The sequence below is a fragment of the Dermacentor andersoni genome, chromosome 1, assembly GCF_023375885.2.
Source record: "Dermacentor andersoni chromosome 1, qqDerAnde1_hic_scaffold, whole genome shotgun sequence".
Classification (NCBI taxonomy): Eukaryota; Metazoa; Arthropoda; class Arachnida; order Ixodida; family Ixodidae; genus Dermacentor; species Dermacentor andersoni.
In genome coordinates, this window is record NC_092814.1 from 68,255,736 (window position 1) to 68,278,808 (window position 23,073).

Here is a 23,073-nt window from a genome sequence, read left to right on the forward strand (position 1 = left end):
TATATATATATATATATATATATATATATATATATATACATACATACATACATACATACATACATACATACATACACACACACACACACACACACACACATATATATATATATATATATATATATCTGTGTGTGTGTGTGTGTGTGTGTGTGTGTGTGTGTGTGTGTGTGTGTGTGTGTGTGTGTGTGTGTGTGTGTGTGTGTGTGTGTCACACGTACACACACGCACACAAATCATCGGCCCTGACCTGGAAGCCACAAGTGATGTCGTGCCCTTGATCGGATATATCAAGGAGGAGGTCCCGGATTTCAAGCACAAGTTGGCCATATGGTTGCAGAACGCTGTGGCGCATCACCGGGCGCCGGATCTGGGTCATTGGCTGGCCGGCTACAAGAGAAATTGTGGCCTGCCTGGGCGTCAGTTAGATCGAGCAGAGACCGCACTTATCTGTTTCACACCGCGTCAATTCACACATTATACCGCAAGCGCGCTAGATGGCAAGGGGCCTGACAAGTCGATGATACCTTCGAGGCGTGCGTGTCACGTAAAATGACGTCATTTGAGAAGGCCAGTGATTGCATTGAATGCAGCACTTTTCAGGAAATTTTAATGCCGTCAAACGCAGCCGGCGTCCTTTTTTCTTCTTCTTTCATATACTGCAGGTTTCGGTCTTCGCCAGATGGAGTCGTGTCATGTAATACGCAGGTACGCATGTTGGGATATAATAAGTGCTGACCGCGTCCGGCGTGCAGACACAACACACAGTATACGTCATGGTTGCAACTTGCACCTTGTCATCTTTACAACTCCCCCTGTGCGTCACACAAAAACATGCGCTGCCCCGCTTCGTCATTCTGTTATGTGTTTCTTCGAGGCACTTCTGACAGATCTCTTTTCTCCTGCACAAGGAAATCTGCCCATGGTAGGTTTCATTTTTAGTGACACAGTGGAGCGCAGCCGAAAGGAAGAAAGCGCGCGAAGGAACGTATGAAAGGTGGAATACTGTTTCGGGCTTCTTTTAAGCGAGTACCGACGCACATTTTCGAAGTTTTGGAAACTCTACGAAACACTTCTCGCGCGTATAGGATAGCACTCAGCAAGTGTAGCGGTTGTAAAATACTTCTGTAGATATGCCAATTTAACACTAAAGTCGCCTCAAAAAGCCAATCCTGGCATTAGTGACATTATCGCGACGTAATAACAGATAGCGAATTTTTCGTTCATCGATAAGGCTACAGGTATGATGGCGCTGCTAATAAAGAAATAACCCCATTGTTGCTTGTTTTTCTTCAAGCTGCGCTCGCGGGTGGCAGCCACAGTGAAAGCAGCAACGGGACGGAGCTAGTGCAACGTGACGTCATTACGCTTCTTCCACCTCCTGGGTGCTGAAATCGAAACTATAGGCCGCATAAGCAAGTATAATAGTAAATTATTTAGGGCGTGCTGGCAGCCGGTATTTTTTCTCATTTTTAGAGGGTTGCACCTTCAATTAACGCGAAAAGAAATTGACAAAGTGAAAATGCCATGTGTGTATACTCCAGCACGCGCTCCCTCAATTCGTGAATCTTAACATGGCATACCTGCGTGGAGTAGAAACAACGAACGAGGAAAATGGTGAACAGTGTCGTATGCTGCATCTAAAATAACTGTTCGTTGTAACGTTACAAAATAACTATTCGATGACAACGCAGTATTAACTGTGCAAGCGATCTCATAATTTTGCGATGTAACACGGGCAATATTCGCCACGCGGAGGATTTATTCCTCGTGTGAGTTTTCGAGCTGTTTGCCTGTTAAACACCTGTGCTTAACTCAAAAGCCAACTTCACAAAACACGACATTGAATGGTTTAACAATAAATTGTTTATTTAATCTAGAAATATCAGTAAGAAGAGTCAGAAAGTAGAACTAAACAAACAAACGTACGAATAAATAAATAAATAGGCATGCTGACGTTTCTAAGATAGCTTGCAGAATCGCTTGTCGTATCTGCAAATATTTTCGGTTCTGACTCAACAATTAAGATACATAGTCTGCTCCGTCTCAAAAATAACATGAAAACAAAATTTCTTTTACCGAAAACACGAGACAGATACCACCGTATTTGACTTAAAAGACGTAATGGAGGACTACTGATGCCTGCTCATCGCACCATTCCTCAGAGTACATGCATTAAATGGAAGTGCGAGAAAGAAAAAAAAAATCTGTACATGCTGTTTCAGGTATTTTGCTGGCTATGATGGACGTGAGACTTGCAACGAAGTCATGTAGTACAGCACATGAAGGAAGAGTTCTTTTTACCTTGCTGTCAGGCAAGTTCACCCCTCGGAGAAGCTTATCATTTATATTTATTGACGCTGATTTCTCATAGCAGTTCCAACTTCAGTGAAAAAGCTAGCTTATGAGAACGAATCATAAGGAAATGACGAGAGTTACTAAGCTTCGCTGAACGTGCGACTCCGTTGAGCCGCGGACGAAGCGCGCGCATGTCATTTGTTCGTATACAAGAGTGATTTTTCCCAGCGCAGCCCAGATGGGATCCATTTGAAGCCGTGAGTGTAAGCCTGCGAAATGGGAGGAAGAGGGAAGCAAGGGAAAAAAAAGAGACGCGCGGAACAGAGAGGTCGGGTGGAGGGGGGGGGCGCACATGCGGGAAGAAAAGCGACTATGCGGCGGCGGGTCGGAGCCGGGGCGAGCGAACAAGCAACAAGAAAAGAGCCGAGCCCGAGGAGCGCCGCGGAAAAGAACACGGCTTCGGCGGGTAGCCCCCGAGGTAGCCCCGCGGCGGCCGCGGTGGCACCGCAGCGGCGAGCCAATGGCGGCCGCGCCGGAGCGCCATTGGCGGCCACGCCAGTGCGGGGGCCAGGCGCGTAGGCCACGCCCCCGAACCGGCGGCGGAGCGCCCCTCGCCGCGGCCGCGAGCACGCCACTCGACTTGCTGCCTCAGCGGCGTGCGCGCTATACCCCCGTCCCGACGACGACTCTTCACTCTTCTCTGTGCACCGTTGGAGCGGGCGGCCGGACCCCGTGCAGCGCAGTGGCGATCGTGGCTGGAGGCCGTTGCCTTTTGCAGCCAAACATGCTGCCCTTCGAGACGCCCAGCATCTTTGACCAGCTCCCGCGGTTCGTCTTCAAGATGCCGCGGGTAGTGCCCGACCAGAAGGCAAAGTTCGAGTCGGACGAACTCTTCCGGCGCCTCAGCCGGGAATGTGAGGTACGTGACCGCCCCTCCCTCCTCCGACGTGCAATGTGCCGCCCACTCTCATGGCACTTTGCGTCAGGTTTGGCTCTCCAGTACCGCCACTGTGCATGACTCAGCTGAGAGTCACGTGCATGGCCACACGAAACTGCTGGTACGCTGGCTTTTCCGTGATGCGCTGATCCGTCGTACAGGTGTGTAATGCCCCCTCGTCGAACAGTGATGCATATTGCACGCCTAATTGCTCACTGTCTGTAACGTTAATGGTTGCACAACGGCCAAGGCCGGATTAAGGGTTTGTGGAGCCCGGGGCTGACGAACCTCATACCTAACACGTCTTGCCACTGTTTCACACCTCAGGTGTACCGCAAGCAACATGAGAAAACTGTCTCAATCACCTAGGGCTATGCTGTCGTTGCTCGTCTATTTTTCATTGTTATCTAAGCACTGAGATAAAACGACCCTCTCCCCCTTTGCACAGGTGAGGCCTCCTTGTAGCCCCCTTAGTGCCCACCCTTATTCAACGCTGTCAGAACCCTTACGTATTTCTTGCCCGGCCGTTTCGGTATTTAGTGATCATTTAGTGATCACTTTGGTGCACGTGTGGTGTAGCGGGTGTTATCCAACTGGTTTTTAAAGGATGCAGAAAGGGTTCACATGTCGAATCTCTGCTCATTGAAACTCTTGCATCTAGAAAGAGCTTTTCCCAGTGAAAGTTATATGAAAGTATACTGTGGGGAGCAGACGAGACGTGCATTTCTTTTATTTCATGGCCCGCGCCTTGCTTTAACTTTCGTGTGTTGCCGTTATTTGAGATGACTGATAGGTATGTGCCAGATACCTGACCGCGCGCTTTTCTATTCGGCCTAAAATCATTTGCTCGATGCCCATCGTCGCCATCGAGAAAATGATTTCGCATGAACGATGCTTTAAAATTACAAGAAATTCTTAGCGACTGAATACATCGTCCTTCTGATTGGGAAGCTGCCTGCAAGCAGGATTGCCAGCTGCCAAGGCACAATGTCCCTTAAAGCACCCAGCCCATTTACGGATGAAAAAAGTGGTGAAATAATCCCACCTGTGCACCGGCTCCGCATTCGTACAAATGTGGGTAAGAGACGAATTCTACGGCTGCCGAACGTGGAGGCATTACATTTTATGTTAGCGCTAAAGGCACAAATACTTAGTGTAGCTTCAGGCGTACTATCGCTACACTGCAACATACTACACTGTTTACGCAAGACCGCGTATTACTGACACTTTATGGTGCTTTATGTTGATAACAGACGTTTCCAATAAATATAATCAAGCAATAGAGAGGCCAAAAGACATTGTAGCTAAGAAGTTCCAAAATGTAACCGATTTGATGCAAACTATAACCAAACCTGGCAACCCTTCTTCCATGCGGCTGTATAGAACAGAGCTCGCTGAATCTCTGCTTGTACTATACGTCATGACAGATAGAATAAAGTGAGTACATTCTACCCATTCACTTTTGAATAGTGATAGCTGCCTGGCTACGGTCACCAGGCCTTGACCACCTGCTTCACTTGCAGCATGGCTTCAGCGTCAGAAACGTTTGAAATAGTACATTAACATTCGTCCATTCGTATAGTTTACTTGTTGCACGTAACTATATACTGTGCATAGTATGTAGTTCAAGTAGGCGCATGTGTATTTAGATTTGGTCTTATTCTGTGATTTCTTCGCTCAAAGAAAAAGTGTATGCACTTAAACAGATAATCGATCCGTGCTAAAAACACAGTGAAGCTTTTTAAGCTTGCACAGAGCGATACGTATCCATTGAAGCAAGCTACGGAGTGCAGTCTTGCGCTTAACGCCATGACATTTACTGCATGTTCCCGTTGGTGCCTAAAGTATGGATGCCGAGATGTACGGTCTCTATATATAGCCACGGCTGTGCGACATTTTCCATAACACTATGTGAGACAAGTGGCCGGTTGTACATCTGACGATGGGCGCTCTGTTCATACGAACGGAACGCACCTAAACAGATTGTTCTGTGCATTTCGCTGTTTGGCCTCTTCTCGCAAACTGTCCAATAATTAATAAATTAAAGTTTGCGGATTAACGTCCCGTGGCTGCACAGTGGGCTATGAGGGCGGGCGCCGCACGTGGAGGGCTCCGGATTAATTGTGACCACCTGGCGTTCGTGCACATGCAGTTAATGCGCGGTACACGATCGTCTTTGCATTCCTTCTTCATATATGAATGCAGCTGCTTGCGACCGGGACTGAACCCACGACCTCGTGCTCAGCAGCGCAATGCCATAGCCACTGAGGCACCGCGGCGGGTTGTAAAGTGTCGAAGGTGGCCATCATTCGGAGAGAGAGAAAGTAAAGAAGGTTACAGATGAACGAGGTCTTCCTCCCCCCATGCGAATGCTCCAGACGATGTCGTATACAAGTCGTTTATTAATGGATGCCGCGTACGTCTAAAGCACGTCATGCGCTCCCGTGCGGATCCACGCACAGTGCTGGCGTTGTATGTGACAAGTCTGCATGTTGCGCAGATTCGCTACACGGGCTACCGGGACAGGCCACTGGAGGAACGTCAGGTGCGCTTCCAGAACGCTTGCCGGGAGGGACACACCGAAGTGGTAAGCGAAACCCTTGTTTGCTCAGATGCGCACACACGCACGCGCCTCACACACTTCGGCGGCCAAGTTGCGGAAGGAGCGCGCCCGCGAGTTTCTGGCGCCCTAAAAAAAAAAAGAAAAATGCCCGGCAGCACGTGGTGCGGGAGTCCGGCACAGGCTGAACAAATTTCAGAACGTCCTCACTTTTGTCAAATAAGCGACGGATGTCTGCAGTCTTCTATAGACTGCAGAAATACCCGAGTGGAAGATGCAGCTTTTTTTCCCCCTCATTGTATAGGGCTGCATGGGAGAAGCTCGAGAAAGAAAAGTTGGTTACGTTAACATGACCTTTTTTGCTTTAGTGCCATGGCTTCAGCCAAATGTGATTACCTGTACTGCATTACAATTTATATAAATTTCCCGCTATCAGCACGTGCTTGTGCTCTTCTCGCTAGCAAGTCTCATTTTCTAATTAATGCAGACAACAGTGTAATTGAGATACCCGTAGCCGATTAAGCAATTGTAGTTACCCTTCGACAATCAAAGCACCGACAATGTGATTTCGACGTGATATATACACGAAAATTTCTTCAATTTTCGCCGCATAATAAGAAACAACCCGGATGGGGAAGGTCGTGGGAAAATTTTTAGCAGTATGTCCGCTCTGTTTAGTTTTGTGTTAAGCTCACGGTGTAAGTCGTTGTACATACTGTTTCTCTTCTAGCTACCCCGCTCCTCAGGCGTTCGACCTACTTCTTTTTACGTGTAAAGATACATATAACTAGATATATGAAAGGGAATAGAACGAAAAGAAAATCTTTCCATATATTCCTCTAGCGTGTGAACGGAAATAAAATAATAATAACAAGAACTTTCATTGCAACATCCAACATTGCAAAATATATCTCTCTCTCTTTATATATATATATATATATATATATATATATATATATATATATATATATATATATATATATATATATATATATATATATATATATATATATATATATATATATATATATCCGTGGCCAGCAAACAATGCCCATTCCGCTGACATCAGCTATAGATGGTACGCGTCTTCACCTTGGACGTGATCGAGTTTGTCAAAATGCTGCGTTTCTAAATTGTCATGTAGTTGGCTTTAATCGGACCACCTAAAGCCTCGATGGTGACAGAGCTGCCGTCAACGGAAACATTCCTTTTTTTCTCTGGCGCACCTCTGAACCTTTCCTGTGTCGAAACCTACGCCTTCCGTTTCCTCCTCCCAAATGTGGCTGCATATATATTGCGACGTGCGGGCTGTGGCAGTCTCGCCCTTTCGTCGCCTTCAGCTGAGCAGCGCTTTTGCAGGCAATCACTGAGATGCACAAACAGTGCACGTGTAGCGGGCGTGCGACAAGGGTTCCGGGCGCTCCAGTCAGCGCTTGCATGAATATCCATCGCACAAGTTGGGCGACGCTCGCCAGACGACGCTGTATGTAGACCGGCGACGCTTCTGTCGAAGGGTTTCGCTAGCGGCAGCGCAAACAACAGATAGCCACCCCTGGCGCGTGTTCAAAGGACACACACAAATACGTCGAGTGCGTAGTGGCTCAGGGCCGCTGTTCAGGGATGACCTCTAGTTGTTTGTCGCATTGGGCTTTGTATCTTATCCCACGACTGTGGCCGGCAGTGCCGGTATGCATAGCACACGCTGGACCCAGCGGCGTTATGTAGGTACACACGTGAGCCTGCGGTGCAGATATCCCCAAGTGGCCATGCGTGGCAGGAGTTCAGCCGTTCCGCCAATGGCGTGAATGGCAGCTCGCCAGCATAAGTGCTACTTGTGCGTCAATTCTTGCTCCATTTTCTTAAATTCTGTATTTGAGTTATTTTTCTTGTTCGTTGGAAACATAAAGAAAAGAAAATCTCAGACAGTGAGATAGCAATTACAATGGGTACGGTGGATACTTGAGCGAACAAGCAACCCTAGGAGAAAACTCACTCTTTAATTTAACCAATGTCACCTTAGATGAACTTACAGAAGATCTCACAGATGGTGTTGGGATAGAAAGTGTCAAACTCATTTATTTCCCGTAAGCTAAACTGCCTCGCTGCACCTCTGCGTATTTGGCCTGTCGCAGATCGTTCACCAATCCAATTTTCCTCCGTTTTGCTGTAATCCGAGTCACCGCTCTCAAGGGACGCCAAATCCCTATACAGCCCCGAATGCATACAAAGTGGCGACGCTGCAGTGGCGCACGGCAACTGCGATTTCGTAAGGTCTCGCAATGCAGGGATGCTCGCGCTTTTGAGCGATACAGCTTGCGCAACTAAAAGGGATCACATGTGCGTCGTTATACTCGCGCAAGGGTAGCGCTTAAGCTTCGGCAATTACGTTCCTGCCAGAGAGAGAGACAAACGGGATGGGAAAGGCAAGGAGGTTAACCGGATGATATTCTGCTTTGCTACCCTGCACTGGGGGAAGGCTAAGGGGAAATGAAAGACGCAAAGAACAGGGCAGAGAGAAAGATACCTGCCAAGCACTGCGTATTCTTACCCATATAATGTAGCGTGAAGGCAAAATTACAAAGAAGAGACACAGAACACGTCACAGGCGCCTGTGACGTGTCCTGGGTTTCCTCTTTGTAATTGTGCCTTCGTGCTACACTATGTCCGTAAGCTAACACCAACTATATAGCCCAACAAGTCCTTCTACTGCGTATACTGCTTGGCCGTCGTCACATAAGCGACATCGAATCTCTATCTGACTTGAACCGCATCCCCTTAATATAAGCTTCCAACGCATACAGAAAACCCCGGTTATACTCTGGAGTTGCGCTGAAACTGTGCGTCTGTCACATTTTCTTCTCGCTTGTCCTTTTGTAAGTTTAATTACTTAGTTTCACATATTTTCATCATTCACAGTGCCTGCTTGACCACATTCCGAAAGCCTATAGCATGTGTTGCAACCTGTTAAGCTTTGAATTTTCGTGCATATTCATGCAGGCGTGAAACGATAGCAGGAAGCAAACGCTTCGAGCCTCTCGCTCTAATCCCCGTTAGCCTTACATCAGAGACTGCGTGTAAAAGCAGGGTTAAAACGCCCGATTGTTCGCTCGGTCAACCCATTTTTGAACTTATGCATACGCAATTACCTCAATAACGTTCACTATATAATCCAAGATCTGGTCATCAGAATTATTTTCGCTTACTGCCTATACAGTCTGTCCCACAAGTCGCAATGAGGTGCCATAAGCGAGGTCACGTTCTAGCCGTAAAAAAATATAGGGAGAAGGCATGCATGACAGTTGTGTGTACTCGCATATTGTGTTGCACCTCCCTCCCGGCATCAGGAGTTCCACAGCAACCTAAATGGGCGCCGTTTGGTTGCATGACGGCTACTTCCCCCGTAGAGATGTCATATACGACATGCTTGTCAAGTCAGTACCGTAGAACGCAGCCTGGCTACGCACGGTCTTCAATAACATCAGGCTCGGAAATGTGTTGGCGCCGCTACGTAATGCGAAGGAGGCCGTCCGCTGTGTCAAAGATACTCGGACCGTGACCACATCCGTCGATGGCACCAAAAGTCGATTCGAGCACTGGTATAGAGTACTTGAAGTGCGCCGGTTTGAGAGACCGCTTATAGTGTCCCTGTGCATCCTCCCATGTGCACTCAGTGCTCACTCTCTTTTTCTTTCCCTCTTTCTATTACTCCTTTCCCTTACCCCAGTGGAGAGTAGCAAGCCAGACGCTCGTCTGGTTGACCTCCCTGCCTTTCCTCTCCTTATCTGCTCTCTCTATCTATCTATCTATCTATCTATCTATCTATCTATCTATCTATCTATCTATCTATCTATCTATCTATCTATCTATCTATCTATCTATCTATCTATCTATCTATCACACACACACACACACATTAAGAAAAAAAAAATTATGATGACTTAGCAGATTTTTTTAAAAGCGCGACACAGGACAAAGAAAAGAGTCACAGAACAGGACAGAGCGCTGTTCTGTGCCTCTCTCATACGTCTTGCGTCGCGCTGTTAAAAAGCATCTGCTCTGCGATAAGATGTAGCAACCAGTCCAAACGAACACGCGACTATAGGGTACTTCGATTCGTTCCGTCTGGGGAGGAGACGGAGCGCATCGAGGCACCCTATATAGATACGAACGTTCGGCCATTACAAGTTTTAAGCAGATTGGAGTATATATGCTCTGTGTTAGGGTGCGCGGCGTGAAAAAATTCGACAAATTAAAACATAATGAAGTAACACACCACGAAGTATAGTTTACTTTGCCTCTTCGCTTGGTCTTCGTTCGGCATTCCACCGTCTCTCAGACACACGGCCGCGTTACTATTCCAGCACCGCTTGGGCAAGTGTATACATACTGAGGTGGCTTGCATCACATATACGTGTGCGCGGAGTCGGCTATGCATACACTTGCATTGCATAGACACATTCGCGCACTGCTGTCATTACGTATTCCTGGGCTTTTGCAATCAACCGAGAAGTGCGGCGTATAACATAGGCGCCTCGTGCGCAGCAAGCGCTGTACACACGCTTGCCGGGAACAGGCATGCACGCATGGTTGTCGCGCAACTTCTTTAGAACCGCAATCGGGCAGGTAGGCCGGGGCAGCGATTAGCATGCTGCGTGCGGTCATTTATACTGGTCGGCCGTGCAGGGGACACGTCTTCCCAATTACAGCATCGGCTGCAATCGTAGAGATGGTCCGGTGGCGGGCGCGAAGCCTCGAGCGTCGCTAATCGCATTCCGATCGGGCTGCTGCCGTCTGGCACGGCCCAAGCATGCGAGTGGGGCCCATATGCACCATCTTTCTCTCGGCACGTCCAGCCCGCGGACACAAGTTTGGGAACTTGGCCGCCATTACCGCGTCGGCAATCACCGACGGGCTTGTGATGCGTCCCGGCAGCTCCTTGGTTTGCAAATGCTGCGCCGATGCAATTAGACTTGGCCCGGAGCGCTTCCTCCGCGACCGACAGCGCTCGCTTTTCTTGTCCCGTGCGCGCGAACCACCACCGCGACGGTGTTTTCACTCCTGGTCCCCGTATTCCCCAAGGAATGGGCGATTAAATCGCGCCCTCCTCAATCTAGTGCCGCCATTAATACGTCCGCTGTTATTCGAGGCGTTTCGCCCATTCCAGTGCGTCGCAGGTCCACGCCGCGCTCGGCGTTTGTTGGGGCGATTTTTCCCGTAGCCATGGTCGACCATACCGTAGCACACGGCGCTCAGCTATAGCGTTTCCTGCGCGGCAGTTTATGCGGGCGGCGAGGCGTGTGACTCCGCGGGCCCCATTAGTCACGCCTGTTTGTGGGACCGAAAGCGTCGCGGCACGTCGTGCCAGCTACGCGCGGCCGTCACAATGGCACAGTCACGAGTACGGTGCAAAACGGCCAAGAGCGGCTGTCTCCACCGCGTTGGCGCGGAGTGATGAGGGTATACACAGACGCGAAAGCGAGCTCGTGCGTTTCGTACCGCCCGTGCTCCGTGATAGCGTAATGACACTAATGGACTTATTAGCGCAGCCCGTACGTATACGAATCAGCGACAACCCTCGGGCACGTGCACACCCATCCCCGAAAGATTTGTTCCCTTCATATTCACGAGTGGCCGTAATAGACACAGTTGCTCTCTAGCACGTATAGTCGTGCGTGTTTCGTGGACGCGCATCAAGTAATTTGATGTCATCCTATGTGCGGGCTCTAAACGATCGATATTTTACAGCATAGAAATGGGGTGACAAACGAATGCCATCAACTTTTGAGCCGGGCGAGTCCGGATGCTGTGACGAAGATTTCAATCTATTTACTTTGGAAGATGTCTTGAGTCGGTGCTGGTGTTGAAATGGCAAACAAATTGAAAGCAAAGCTTCCATCAGATCAGTGCTGAATTGCCCTTTCGTCTAAAAATTTTCGTAGTCGCTATATCTGTAAAAGAAAAGAAAGTGTGACAAAAGCTGCTTTCACCGGATATACATACAGTGAGTCATTAATTGGTTATATATGATATCACATTATAAACAACTCTCTAGCATATATTGTATACACGCATATCGTATAAGCTTCTTGATGCTCGCGCTTAATGTCGACTTACAGACGCAGTGTGTGACGCGAAAGGCATGAAGGCTTCACGAAGCAAGTCGCAGAACCCAATAGAGAATAGTTCGCGCGTTTGCTTGTGATGTGCAAGTGCAGACTCTGAGCATCGCTCTCTCTATGTATGGGCAATAGACTTTCTCTCACGTGTAAAAATATTCCTGGGCTGGCAGCCACTGACTTCAATGCCGCACATTTGCAGCATGATGCGCCCAAATATATGACACGCAGATGCTGTCACGGAGTTTCACGGTATGTAGCGCAGTACGCGGCGCGCTTGGGACAGAAATATAAACAGTTCGCAGTCCCCCTCGTGGGCAAATGTTTCATTTAGACAGATTCAGCGGCTAGGAACGAAGAAACAATAGCAGGCAAATGTCGGCACTCGATGTATCTAACGCGCGTCTCTCCTTTCTGTGTCCCGTGTGCTTTGCTTCAACCGATGGATCGTAAAGATCGTGCAGTGAAGCACGCCTACGGAACTTCGGCGTCTCCCCCTCATTAAGGGGCGTATCTTGCCGGGTTGTCCTAGATGAGGCACGATTGGAGTATAGCTCTGCCGCTGAAGGGCCTCAAAATCGCAATTAGCCGCTCAGCCGACATTAATGGTGGGGCCGCGGAAACGTCTCTATGCGACCGCGCTGAGACCGAGGCCGCCCGCGAGCGTGGTTATCGGCACAGCCTTCGCGCTTCGAGCATATATACACGCAGCTGCTCAGCCCAGCAACAGTGCGGGGCCCGGCCCCAAGGCCCCGAGCGCCGAGCAGCAAAGGCCCGCTGGGATACGAACTTTGCTCGCCACTCGTGGGCATTCTCTTCGTCGCTGATCGGTACACGTGTCTCCGGACGAGTGTGGCTTCAAACGTTGACGCCGAACGTCGCGCACTACGCCGTTGACCGCGTGGTGCTCGAGTGCACAGACGACGAAACCGGACGCAGATCAGCTTGCGCGGACGCCATAAAACACGTAAACGTGAGCTGCATATTATAGTACTGTCGTCAGCCACTGCACTGTATACTCGAGCGCTCCGTAATGAAACTAAAAGGGGGAAAAATCGCCTTTAGCGCTGCCACGAGCTGTTCGTTGCCCCCCGTATGACATATACTATATGTGGTCAATTTTCACGAGCGGTTCAGGTGACTCACGTAATCACTGGTCACTTCGGGCCACGGCAAGCCCACGCTTCGGGTGGCCTGTAGCATCAGGTCGGTTAGCCTGGTATTCAAGTTTGGTCCTGAAGTGGGAGAACGACACTGTGGATGTCGGGCTGATGTCGAATACAGGGCTTGTCGCGCTTCATAAATACATAATGTACTGATGGTTTTTCTCGTTTGGTATAGCCATCCATGGCTACATCACGACGAGTGTTTCGGGATGTGCTCGTCGTTCGAGGTGCATATGCGGGTCATCCCGAATGTTCGATGTTCTTTCACCGTATAGCTTGACAAAATGCGTAAACATATGAAAGTACAAGCGTCACGCGTTGATTCGTTTTTCTTCATAAACCTATTCTATCATCCAGACAGGCAGAATCATTAATCATTAGTTTCAAAATTTGCTTATATTGCGCCATGTTAGAAAAGTATAAATTTAACGCATCGTCTGTGATATTTGAAATCCATAGGCACGAGCGCATGTATGAGTACAGGCCAGAAAATAAGCCCCATTGCATAGTGCATACAACTGACGCGCGGCGCGTGATGTTGAAAGTTGGTTGGCTGATGGACCGTTTAAACTGGTCGGTTAGCTGCGTGGTTGCTGTAATCCCGTTCGCGGTCTCGTCCTTTGGTTTGAAAGGCGCTTGGTGTGTGCCTTGTAACAAGGGCATAGCGCTTGTTTGTTCAGTAAAGTGATTCGGCGAAGTACCCAATATGCTGCGACAAGTTATCCATTCGTCCACTTTAATTTCTCCTTTCCTTATTATTTCTACATTTCAATTGCAAAGAACAGTTAATTTTCCCTAGGCTTTATGTGGTTTTTATTGTCTGTTGTCATCTGGTCGTAACTAAGAATCGAGTCCTTCGGTTCCCTTAACTATATCCAATATTTCGTGCGATAAGTCACGCGAGCTAGAAATAACAGATATCAGGCGTTAAAAGTGGCGTCAGAAGCTTGACAGGATAGTGTATGTTTGAGTCAATGTGACAATTTGTACACGAGTACGGTGCGTCTATTGTAGTTGGGGGAAGAGAACAGAAACTGGCTCACGTATACTTGTGGACTGCAAAGCGTAAAAGCAAGAAAGGGGTAAAAGAACAAATAGGACTGAAACAAAGTACGAAGCCAGTGCCCGTCGTGTTCGTCAAGTGGTACAATGTTTTCCCCCTGCTGTATTTTAATCACCCGCCAGCGCTTCAAATGCAAATTACACGTGTTATAGAGGCTGTTTGTATTTATACTCCACAGTCTGCACTGTACTCTGATCTTCCGAAGAGCCGTTCGAATATTACGGTCGGAAAACACCTCTATGTTTCTGAAACTGGAGACGAGCTTTGGACACCCCCTCCCCCGGGAAAAGAGATATCCGTGATCTTTACCAAGGCCTGTAGTTTTTAAAATGGCTTCTTTTTGGCAGTAATTCGCCAAAAGCTTACAGTTCGCTCTTCGTCTCGGCATTGTGAATCGTAGCTTTGGGTCTCGTGCACTTGGCACGCATCTTCAAGGAGGCGGCGACGGGGGCTTTTAAGGCTCACTCGACGGCGGCCCTTTTTTCGAGTCCTCACCCCGACAGTGGCCTGCCGCGGCGCCCATTGTCTTCCCCGGCTCGTGCAGCGACGCCCACGGGGTGACATACGTCGGCGTCGCCTTTGACCGCCGTCGCACGCACGGACCAATTTGTCGTCGGCTGAGGCCAAACAAAAACCGGCCGCCTGCCCCATCTCGGAGGGGCACCCACGGGTCGTCTTCGGCAGCCTCCCTCCCCTCCCACACCCCCCGAGAGTGCCCGGCGTTTAAGGGCGGCTGTCTCTCTCGCTACCGCCTGGGGCGCCGCCGAGCGTGCCGCCGCTCAAAAGGCTCGCTGTTGCAAACATTTGGCGACACTGGTCGACTCGGCGGGATGCGTCCTCCTTTTTGCCGCGTCGGTGCCCATTTCGGTCTTCTCTTTTTGCGGAGCCATTTGCCGTGACTTATCGGCAGGAAAGTGCTTTCTGCCCACCCCGACCCCCTTCCCTGCATGTGCGAAGTCTAGGAGCGTTTTCGGTTCACACCCGCGCTTGTCTCTCTCTCCCTCTGCGCTCTCGCAGGCTTTCGTCGCCACGGGCACCAACCTGCAGCTTGTGTTCAGCCCCTGCCACAACGGCTACGTGGATTGCTGCGATTTCGATAAGGAACGTGGAAAGGTCAGTGGAGCTGCGTATCTTTGCATTTTTCGCCCTTTTTTTTTTTCTTTTCTTTACTGTTCGTCTCAAGTGTGGGGGGATGAATGACTGGGGCTTCCTGTCTTGGACCCTCACATGTGTTTCCGCATAGCGATGCTCGAACTGTGCTCTGTGTACATGTATTTGTTTTTGTAAACACGCGCATCAACGCCTAATAGGGTGCAATGTGCAAATGGCGAAACCTCATTGGATGGATTCACCGTTTACAAGCCTGTTGTTGACTAGTTGAGACTAAGTATAATAATCATATCGTACCATTGCTTACGTTAGGGCGTGAGTTCTCTTTCCTTCCGTCATTCATTCATTCATTCATTCATTCATTCATTCATTCATTCATTCATTCATTCACTGAATTCCACCCATAAGCTGGCTTTGACTCTAGAACAGATTCGACGATGTATTATCTAATAAATACACAGGCACAAAAAAAAGGCAGAGGAAAGGTTGATCTCCCTTCTTCTGCCTTTTTGGCTATTTGTATTATAAATATATGCAAAGTAATGAGAAGTTCATGCAACTGCATGTGCTCCACCCAGTCTCCGTATCTCGCGTCTTGTTCTTTCGCGTACAAATCCATGGACGAGTCAGAAACTTTTGCGCAAACATTGTCTGGTTCAATGTCCATATACATATATACCTCACTTATGTCAAATGTTACAAACAACAAAACGAACTGTACTGCACTTATTAATTTCCCTTATAGTTCTCAGGGAAATTCTTCAGTTATTAACAAACAAACCTGTCTACTACTGTTGTTATCGTTTCAGCTAATTGCAAAGTATTTACGTTTATGAACGATCTTAATGAGATGTACCATTCTTTTTTTTCTTTCGAGGTGCACTCCAGTGCCTCGAGGCACGAACGAGGCGCGTGTCGGTCCGCAAAGTGTAAGACGTCTCCTGTTGCCGTCGTATACCACACAGTGCAAAACTGGATGTCTGTCTCAAAATCAGATATTGCACTCGTGGTCCCTCCTCCCTTAAGTACTATTTCCTTCTGCTTTTCTTGTTCTTCTTCGAAGATTTAGGCTGATTTGACTCTGCAATATAGAATCTCACTACATGCGCTGTTCAACTTCCGTGCAATGTTTCTTATGTAAGCCCCGTCGCAATTCCGAAGTGCACGGTACTGAACTGGACATCTGTCTTGTTAGCCTCCTTGCCTTTCCTTGTTTCCGCCTCCCTCTCTTTCTGCAGCAGGCCTCGAGCAGAGAAGCACATACTCGATTTGACCCCCTTCTCGTTACCCTCTTGAATTCTTAAAAAAATATAGTAATGATAAAAAGCTCGAAAAGCTTGTGTTCATACAAATTAATATCGTCTGGCATCGTATATGCGTAATAAGGTGAACGAATCCTTCGACGTTTTTAATGCTACGTCGGCGAGAGGAGTTGCGCGTTGCACCATACCTTTACACTACATAGGTGCACTTATAGGTGCACCGACCAGAACGAAGGCGCGTCGATGGAAGGGCTTCAGCCGTCTCAGACAGCTGCGCGAATCACGAGTGCATGCAGCAGCGGACAGGGCATCGCGCAACCATGGCCGAGTAAACAGACAGTGTTTCCCTGAACCGCAGATAGGCAGTTGTCAACATTGCGGTCAAGTATTTTCGCGAGGTCCAGCTATCTTATCCATATCCCGGTGTGTGGCACGTTTCAATGCATGCGCCTGAGAGTGCAAGGTGCATGCGCGCCGCGGCGTGAACACCGCCAGGCCAGAGAGTGAGGCTGGAGTAGGACTGGCATATCGGTGTGCAAAGGTCACGAATGCCCTTTGTTCCTCTCGAGAATGAGAGGAGTGGGTTCAATGGACAAGTAGTGATGCCATACAAAGCAACAAGGCCCCGAAGCCAAGAAAAGCGTACCGGAAATTAACTTCTCTTTAAAAAAAAAAAAAGGACAGAAAAAGCTTTTTACATGCGTAATAAATGTAGGTAGGAGTTAAATTCGCCCTTATGCACTAGCAGCTCAACATGAATGAAGAAAAAAAGAACTTTTTTCGTATACCCTTCCTTCTGTGCTCGTCTTTCTTGAGCTGTTTGTGCTTCAGGATGAACATCCGCCAACTTTCCCAACTCGAAATTATGCTGCAGAATGCTGCAACATTCACACATTGATAATATATGTTTCAAAGCAAACCAAAAACTATACTTTAAAAAAAAAAAAAACTGGAATGCGCTACACGGGACATGAAATTAACAGCCTACAAAACTTTTGTACGACCAGTCTTGGAGTACGCTGGTGTTGTGTGGTCCCCTCATCAGAAAGTCCTGAAAGCAAAAATAGAAAGAATACAAAGATTGAAAGTCCGTTTCATATGCGGAAAATACCGACGCATGGAGTCTGTTACAGCCTTGTTAAAATCTTGTGAACTAGAGCCTCTGGAGGAACGCAGACGTAAGCATAGGCTAAAGTTCCTTTTTAATATCATGAGTGGGCGAACAAAAATAAACAAGGATCTATATCTACAACCTCCAGGAAGGAGATGCGATCGTCTCAACAATAGCAGAGCTATTCAACCTTATCTAACACGTACTGATGCTTTTCGTTTCTCCTTTTTTCCCGACACGATTGAAATGTGGAACAGATTGCCTAATGCAGTTGTGAGCAACGAGGGCTCTGCCGAATTTGAAAATGCGTTAGATACTTTCTTTTGCGAGGATGTATACTGAATTTTTACTACGAGCATTTTTGTTGACTTTTCTTTGTATAACTACTGTTCTTTGATCCTTTTTCTTTTCTCGTTGTTGCTGTTAACTACCAAAAGCGCCAGTGAATTTGTATGTTGCATAGAAAGAAAATTATGTATCATGTATTCTTGACACATCACCCTCCCTGTATTGACCCCAAGAAAGGGGTTGACAGTGTCAAACAAATAAATAAATAAATAACGTAGGCAAAGGAAACGAAGGGTAAAGATAACAACTTGCGTCACAATAAGTGGTGGGTACCTCCCGAAACACTTTCTCCCTTTTTATTTATTATTATTGTGTATGTGAGGGGGGAGGGGGGTCAGTTCTTAATGACACCTCTTGGTATATGATATTACACTTCGAGTAAAAGCAGCTTTCCCGGCAATGACTAATCTGGCATGTCTTAGCCTAATGTGCACCTTAGCTATTCTCCCGCGCCGAGTAGCCATTCAGAACTCCGTTCAGTTATAACCTCTGCGCGTTTTGCTGAATTCGCTTTGCCTTGTCCTCCCACTGACACCATAATACTCACAGCTAGCTAGTCTTCCACTGTAGCACACATACCTCGGCCAAAGCTCTCGAATTACGCATTTCTAATTAGCTCACTGTGTTAGCACCATACACGTCTTTCGACGACTCCGAAGGATGTGGCACAATCGCGCTAAGTATGAGCTCTATAGCGTGAAAGCGCGTGGCAAAGCGGTCGCGCGCGTTGTAGCTCACATATCTGAGCGCAATCGTGCGTCAGAATTATATTTCAGATGGAGTGTAAACTTCGTCGCAAGTGCTTTGATCGAAGCCGCATTAATCGATTGTGCCTTGAGCACACTAAATGTTACTGAACGAAAGGTGTGCGTTGTTTGACCAACTTTCGTCACCTCGGCTTGGAAGTTGGGACTAGTGTGACTCGAGGACGAATCGAGTCCCATCAGCTGTTGTGTGTTGGCCGCGGTGTGCTGCGGGCAGCCAAGGGTGTCGGCCTACGCAGCATCTGGTGCCCGCGGGTCGCACTACGCCAAACGGTCAGCGCCGTCAATTAAACAAGCAAGCTTCTCGGCGCCGCGCAGCAATCCGACACAGCGCGCCTACGAGCGGAACGCGAGGCCGGATGCAGCAGCGCTGGATTCCGGCGATCCATTCCGTCGCGACAGGGGTGAATGGCTGGACATGGAACAGCCCGCAAGGACCACAGTCATCGAACTGTAGCGATCGCGCTTCCGTATGAGCAACCTCTCAATCGAACGTGGCCGCCATAAGCGATCGCTATCGGCTCGCGCGGCCGCTCCTGGGCGCCGCGGATCCCTTTGGGCGCGCGCACCAACACAGTCATCAGGCGCCCGATGACGGCAATCGCCTCGCGGGTGCGCGCGCGTGCTCCGCCGCCGAGCAAGTGCGCCGGCCTGCAGCGCCCGCTTGTGTACACAGGCCGGCGCTGGCAGCTGCCAAGCCGTCCGTGTCGGTGTAAAACAGCCATGAGGAAGTGCACCGGCTCACTGCACGGTCACGCTACGCTGGCTCGTCTAATGCGCGCCGCCAGAAAAAAGCTGCGCGCACACGCCAGTGGTGCCGCGCACGTCGCCTCGCGGAGGTGTTTCTCGTGCGCCGACCGCAGAAGCCGACGACGGCACCTCGGGTCGCGGAGAGGCCCCCGTTGTTTGCCGAAAGCCGGCGAGCTGCGTGCACAGACCACCGCGAGTGCTCGCGTGCACGCGAACCTCAACCACGGGGATGCTGAGCGGAAGCTTTTATTCCATTTGGGCACATCCTGTCCGCGGAACCTCCCCTCGCGACCGCAAGCATAGGTTTAAACGCCAAGACGTTTCCCCCGAGTGCATACGATGAGCGGCTTAATCGTACGCTGCTTCGTAGTCGTGCGCAGAGAGGTATAGCGCATGACGAGATCTGCGTCTGTCCACTTCATAACGCACTCAAGTGCTTTATACGTTTCTCGAGGAACACCACTCCCACGTGGCGCCATTCAGTTAGCCATCACATTAATACCATAAGCATAAGTCTTGCAGCTTAGCGGAGTCCAGTGGAAGTAATAGATATTTTAACGAATGTGCCGGCGCTTCGGCGTCCACGAGGATTTAGTCGAGCGAGTAGATATCAACATAATATACAGTTTATGATACTGTAATAAGGGCAGCAAAGTCCACGTTTCATGGCATACTGACAAGAATACACACACGCCTTGTGTAGCCACCTGAACGCGTGCCTGTGAAAGACTGTTGGAAAATGTCGTACACGTTATAGGTCGGTTCCGTTCCGTAGTGGTTTTCTGCCGCCGCCGGCGGCGCAGTCTCTCCTCCCAGAGTTCTCTGAACGGGGAACTCATGGTTACGGGGAAGGCCTTTACCGACCCGCTCTGTGGCCAGCAGATCGGTTATGTGCGGCGCGCGCGCGAGGAGCCGCGGCGCCTGGCGGCGGCCACGCGCCAGCCTGACCCCAGTCCGCCCCCGCCCCACGCGTCAGCCCCACCCGGCTTGCTCCGGCCGTTTTAATTGCAGGTGCGGCCGCTCCCAACTGGACTCGCGCTTGTTTCCTCCACGCCGGCCGCCACAGCATTCCACGGTCGCCTCCGCGAGGCAAAAGGAGCCGCGGTTGCTTACTATACTTTTGCGGCCACACTGTCGGCACCTCCTCCGTGCATTCCACTGTCTCGTGCCGTGAGCAGATAAACTCCCCGAGTTCGCCAACGATGAAGCGCACCCACGCACGGCGCGTAAACTCTGCAAGCACTCGTCCGCACCCGCGGTCGCGCGTGCGCAAGAGTGCGGGAAACGCTCCTAAAGCACGCCTAGTCTGCACTGAGCTGAACAAAAGAAAAAAGAAAAGGAAAGGGCTCCGGGACGCCCGTAGTTCTCTGCGCCTTCGCAGGCATCCCTGCGAGACGTGCGTGCTTCCGAGCTTGAGCGTTCCACCTGTTTGATGGTACTAACAACAATATTAGCTAGGATATAACTCCAAATACTGCGCGGAACGGTACAATGTTGTGGAGAAATAGCAGTGTGGTCAATTTAGAGAAACCGCACGAAACGCACTTCCTGAACAGGTCGCTCGGCAGTGCCATACATAGCGTGGAGGCAACACGCGCCGCGGGCAGCGACTCAGTAGGGGCCGTCTGCTAAGCGGATGAACAGTGTCAGCTCCATCTTAAATTTGAACGCCTATTCGAGACTGATCAACGATGGCTGGTAGCAATGAGGCGCACGTGAGCCGCATATATCCTGCACGTTTTCAAAAGAAACCCGGAGTAACCACGTGGCCACGTCGCGCGCTACGCGGCGTCGCTGGCTTTGCTTCGTCCGGTAAGGCGGTGCGGAATGGTGTTTGTTCGCACAACTTGCCGCCCCGACGAGCAGGTCAGAACCGGCGCACTCCCCCGGAGGGGCAGCGGCCGCCGGTGATGGTGTTGCCCTCCCCTTGCTGATGAATGCCCCGGTCATTAGGCACTCGTCTACCCCAAAATTATCCACCGTTAGACCGTCGTCCATCTACGTGGCTCTGTGGGCCAGTCGTATGCGAGTGCCGTTTGCGGTTCTGGCGGTTCGAACTGCTGCTTCGCTCTGCGCGCGCCGACCTGTGCGACTGTTTCAAGAGGTGTAATTTCGGCTAAAAAAAGGAGCCTGCGTTTTCTGTCCGAGCCGCAGAGGGTGCGGTTGCGCCGCGGGCACACCTTCGCCTCCGCTCTTCCAAGTTGCTGGACAAATCCCCTAGACCGCAAACACTTAGGTCCTCAAGCGGGATCCTTTTTCGCGTGCCTCTCTCGGTAGTCTTTGTGCGCACGCGTCAATTCCTAATCACTGTTTGACAAAGCGGTGTACGCATGGACGACACCAAGCGTCCCCCCTCCCCTCCTATCTGTCCCCGACGCACGGCTTCCTTTCGCGCATACGCCGTCAGTGAGCGGCAGTATGGAGTCCTTCGCCAAACAACCTTTGTACAGCCTTGTGGACCAAAGAGATCAACGAAGCTTGTCCGTCAGTTCACCTTGCAGGCTTCAGCCATCGTGCAGAAGTGTTGTTGGTATTGGGGCCCGCTCACGCCACGGAAAACATGGAAGAGTGTGCGCTCCCTATTCACGGGCACTTTATTCAAGCCACCTGGCCGGTGTTTAAATTTCTGCTCTAAGCGCGGTGGGTCGCTGCGGCGCGAAGTGCGTATATGTATTGGGCGACCCTCATCTTCTGGCTCCCTGCAGGTCCTTCCGGATAATGCTCTAGTACTTATGACGGCATATGGCCCGACTGTTAGTCTAAGCTCGGCAAATTTAGTCTCGTGTGCAATCGACACCTGCTGCCGTAACACACTGTTACGGTGACTTTCTTCGAAGTGACCGTGCAAACTAATGCTGCCTGGCCATAGCTAGTACATACAGGTTGATTATATTCGAAATTTCCAATGCGAATAGAATACTTGTTCGAATCGATGCATGCGACTCGGAGCGGAAGTATTTGCAAGTGTCTAATGTAAAAGTCAACCGATTAATGTCGAGGCTATTCACATTCTGCTGATTTGCAAGTGGCTATAATACAACGGATTTGTATCCACGCAAGTAATTTTCTTTTTTGCATTTACTATCTTTATTTTTCTTCTTTTTTTTCCACATTTAAGTATAACGAAATATTCAGTGTTCGATTCGATATAAAAGCTTTTCTTGTTTTATTAAATTTCATTGTGCTCGATTATATATTCAAGCCTGGTCATTTCATAATAAATTTCATTATTGGAACACCTTTGTTTGCACCGCAAGCCACAGCAAGACCTCGTATCAAGCGATGGTTTATAAAATTACTGACACGTCATACATTATTTCGTCTTGTTTAGTTCACTACGCGATTTACCATATCGTTATCTGTGATACTTGTCAGCCTATCACTGCATCGCGAAAGAAGTGTTAGCCAATCGTTCCTGCCTTTCTTCTGTCGTCTTTCTGTAATGGTAACCTTTATTTCGATATTACAAGAAAGCTAAATCTCCGTTCTATATAACCGCTTCAGCAGCAACCTAAATGCAGTCCTCCTTAACAAAAATTTCTCATTACACTAAGCATCACTACATTTAACGCTAAAGGTGCGATCACAGAA

At 49.2% G+C, this 23,073-nt stretch overlaps 1 protein-coding gene across 1 annotated transcript in view; it reads left to right on the forward strand.

Moving 5' to 3' along the window:
- Positions 1-2,699: 2,699 nt before the first annotated feature.
- The window catches only part of LOC126544238 (protein big brother-like), a 54,483-nt gene continuing 34,109 nt past the window's right edge, over positions 2,700-23,073 (forward strand). The window contains exons 1-3 of the mRNA XM_050191465.3: positions 2,700-3,214; positions 5,733-5,819; positions 15,155-15,250. Of these exons, the coding sequence (XP_050047422.1) occupies positions 2,816-3,214; positions 5,733-5,819; positions 15,155-15,250 (582 nt within the window). The 5' untranslated portion in view covers positions 2,700-2,815. The remainder of the gene's footprint in view (positions 3,215-5,732; positions 5,820-15,154; positions 15,251-23,073) is intronic.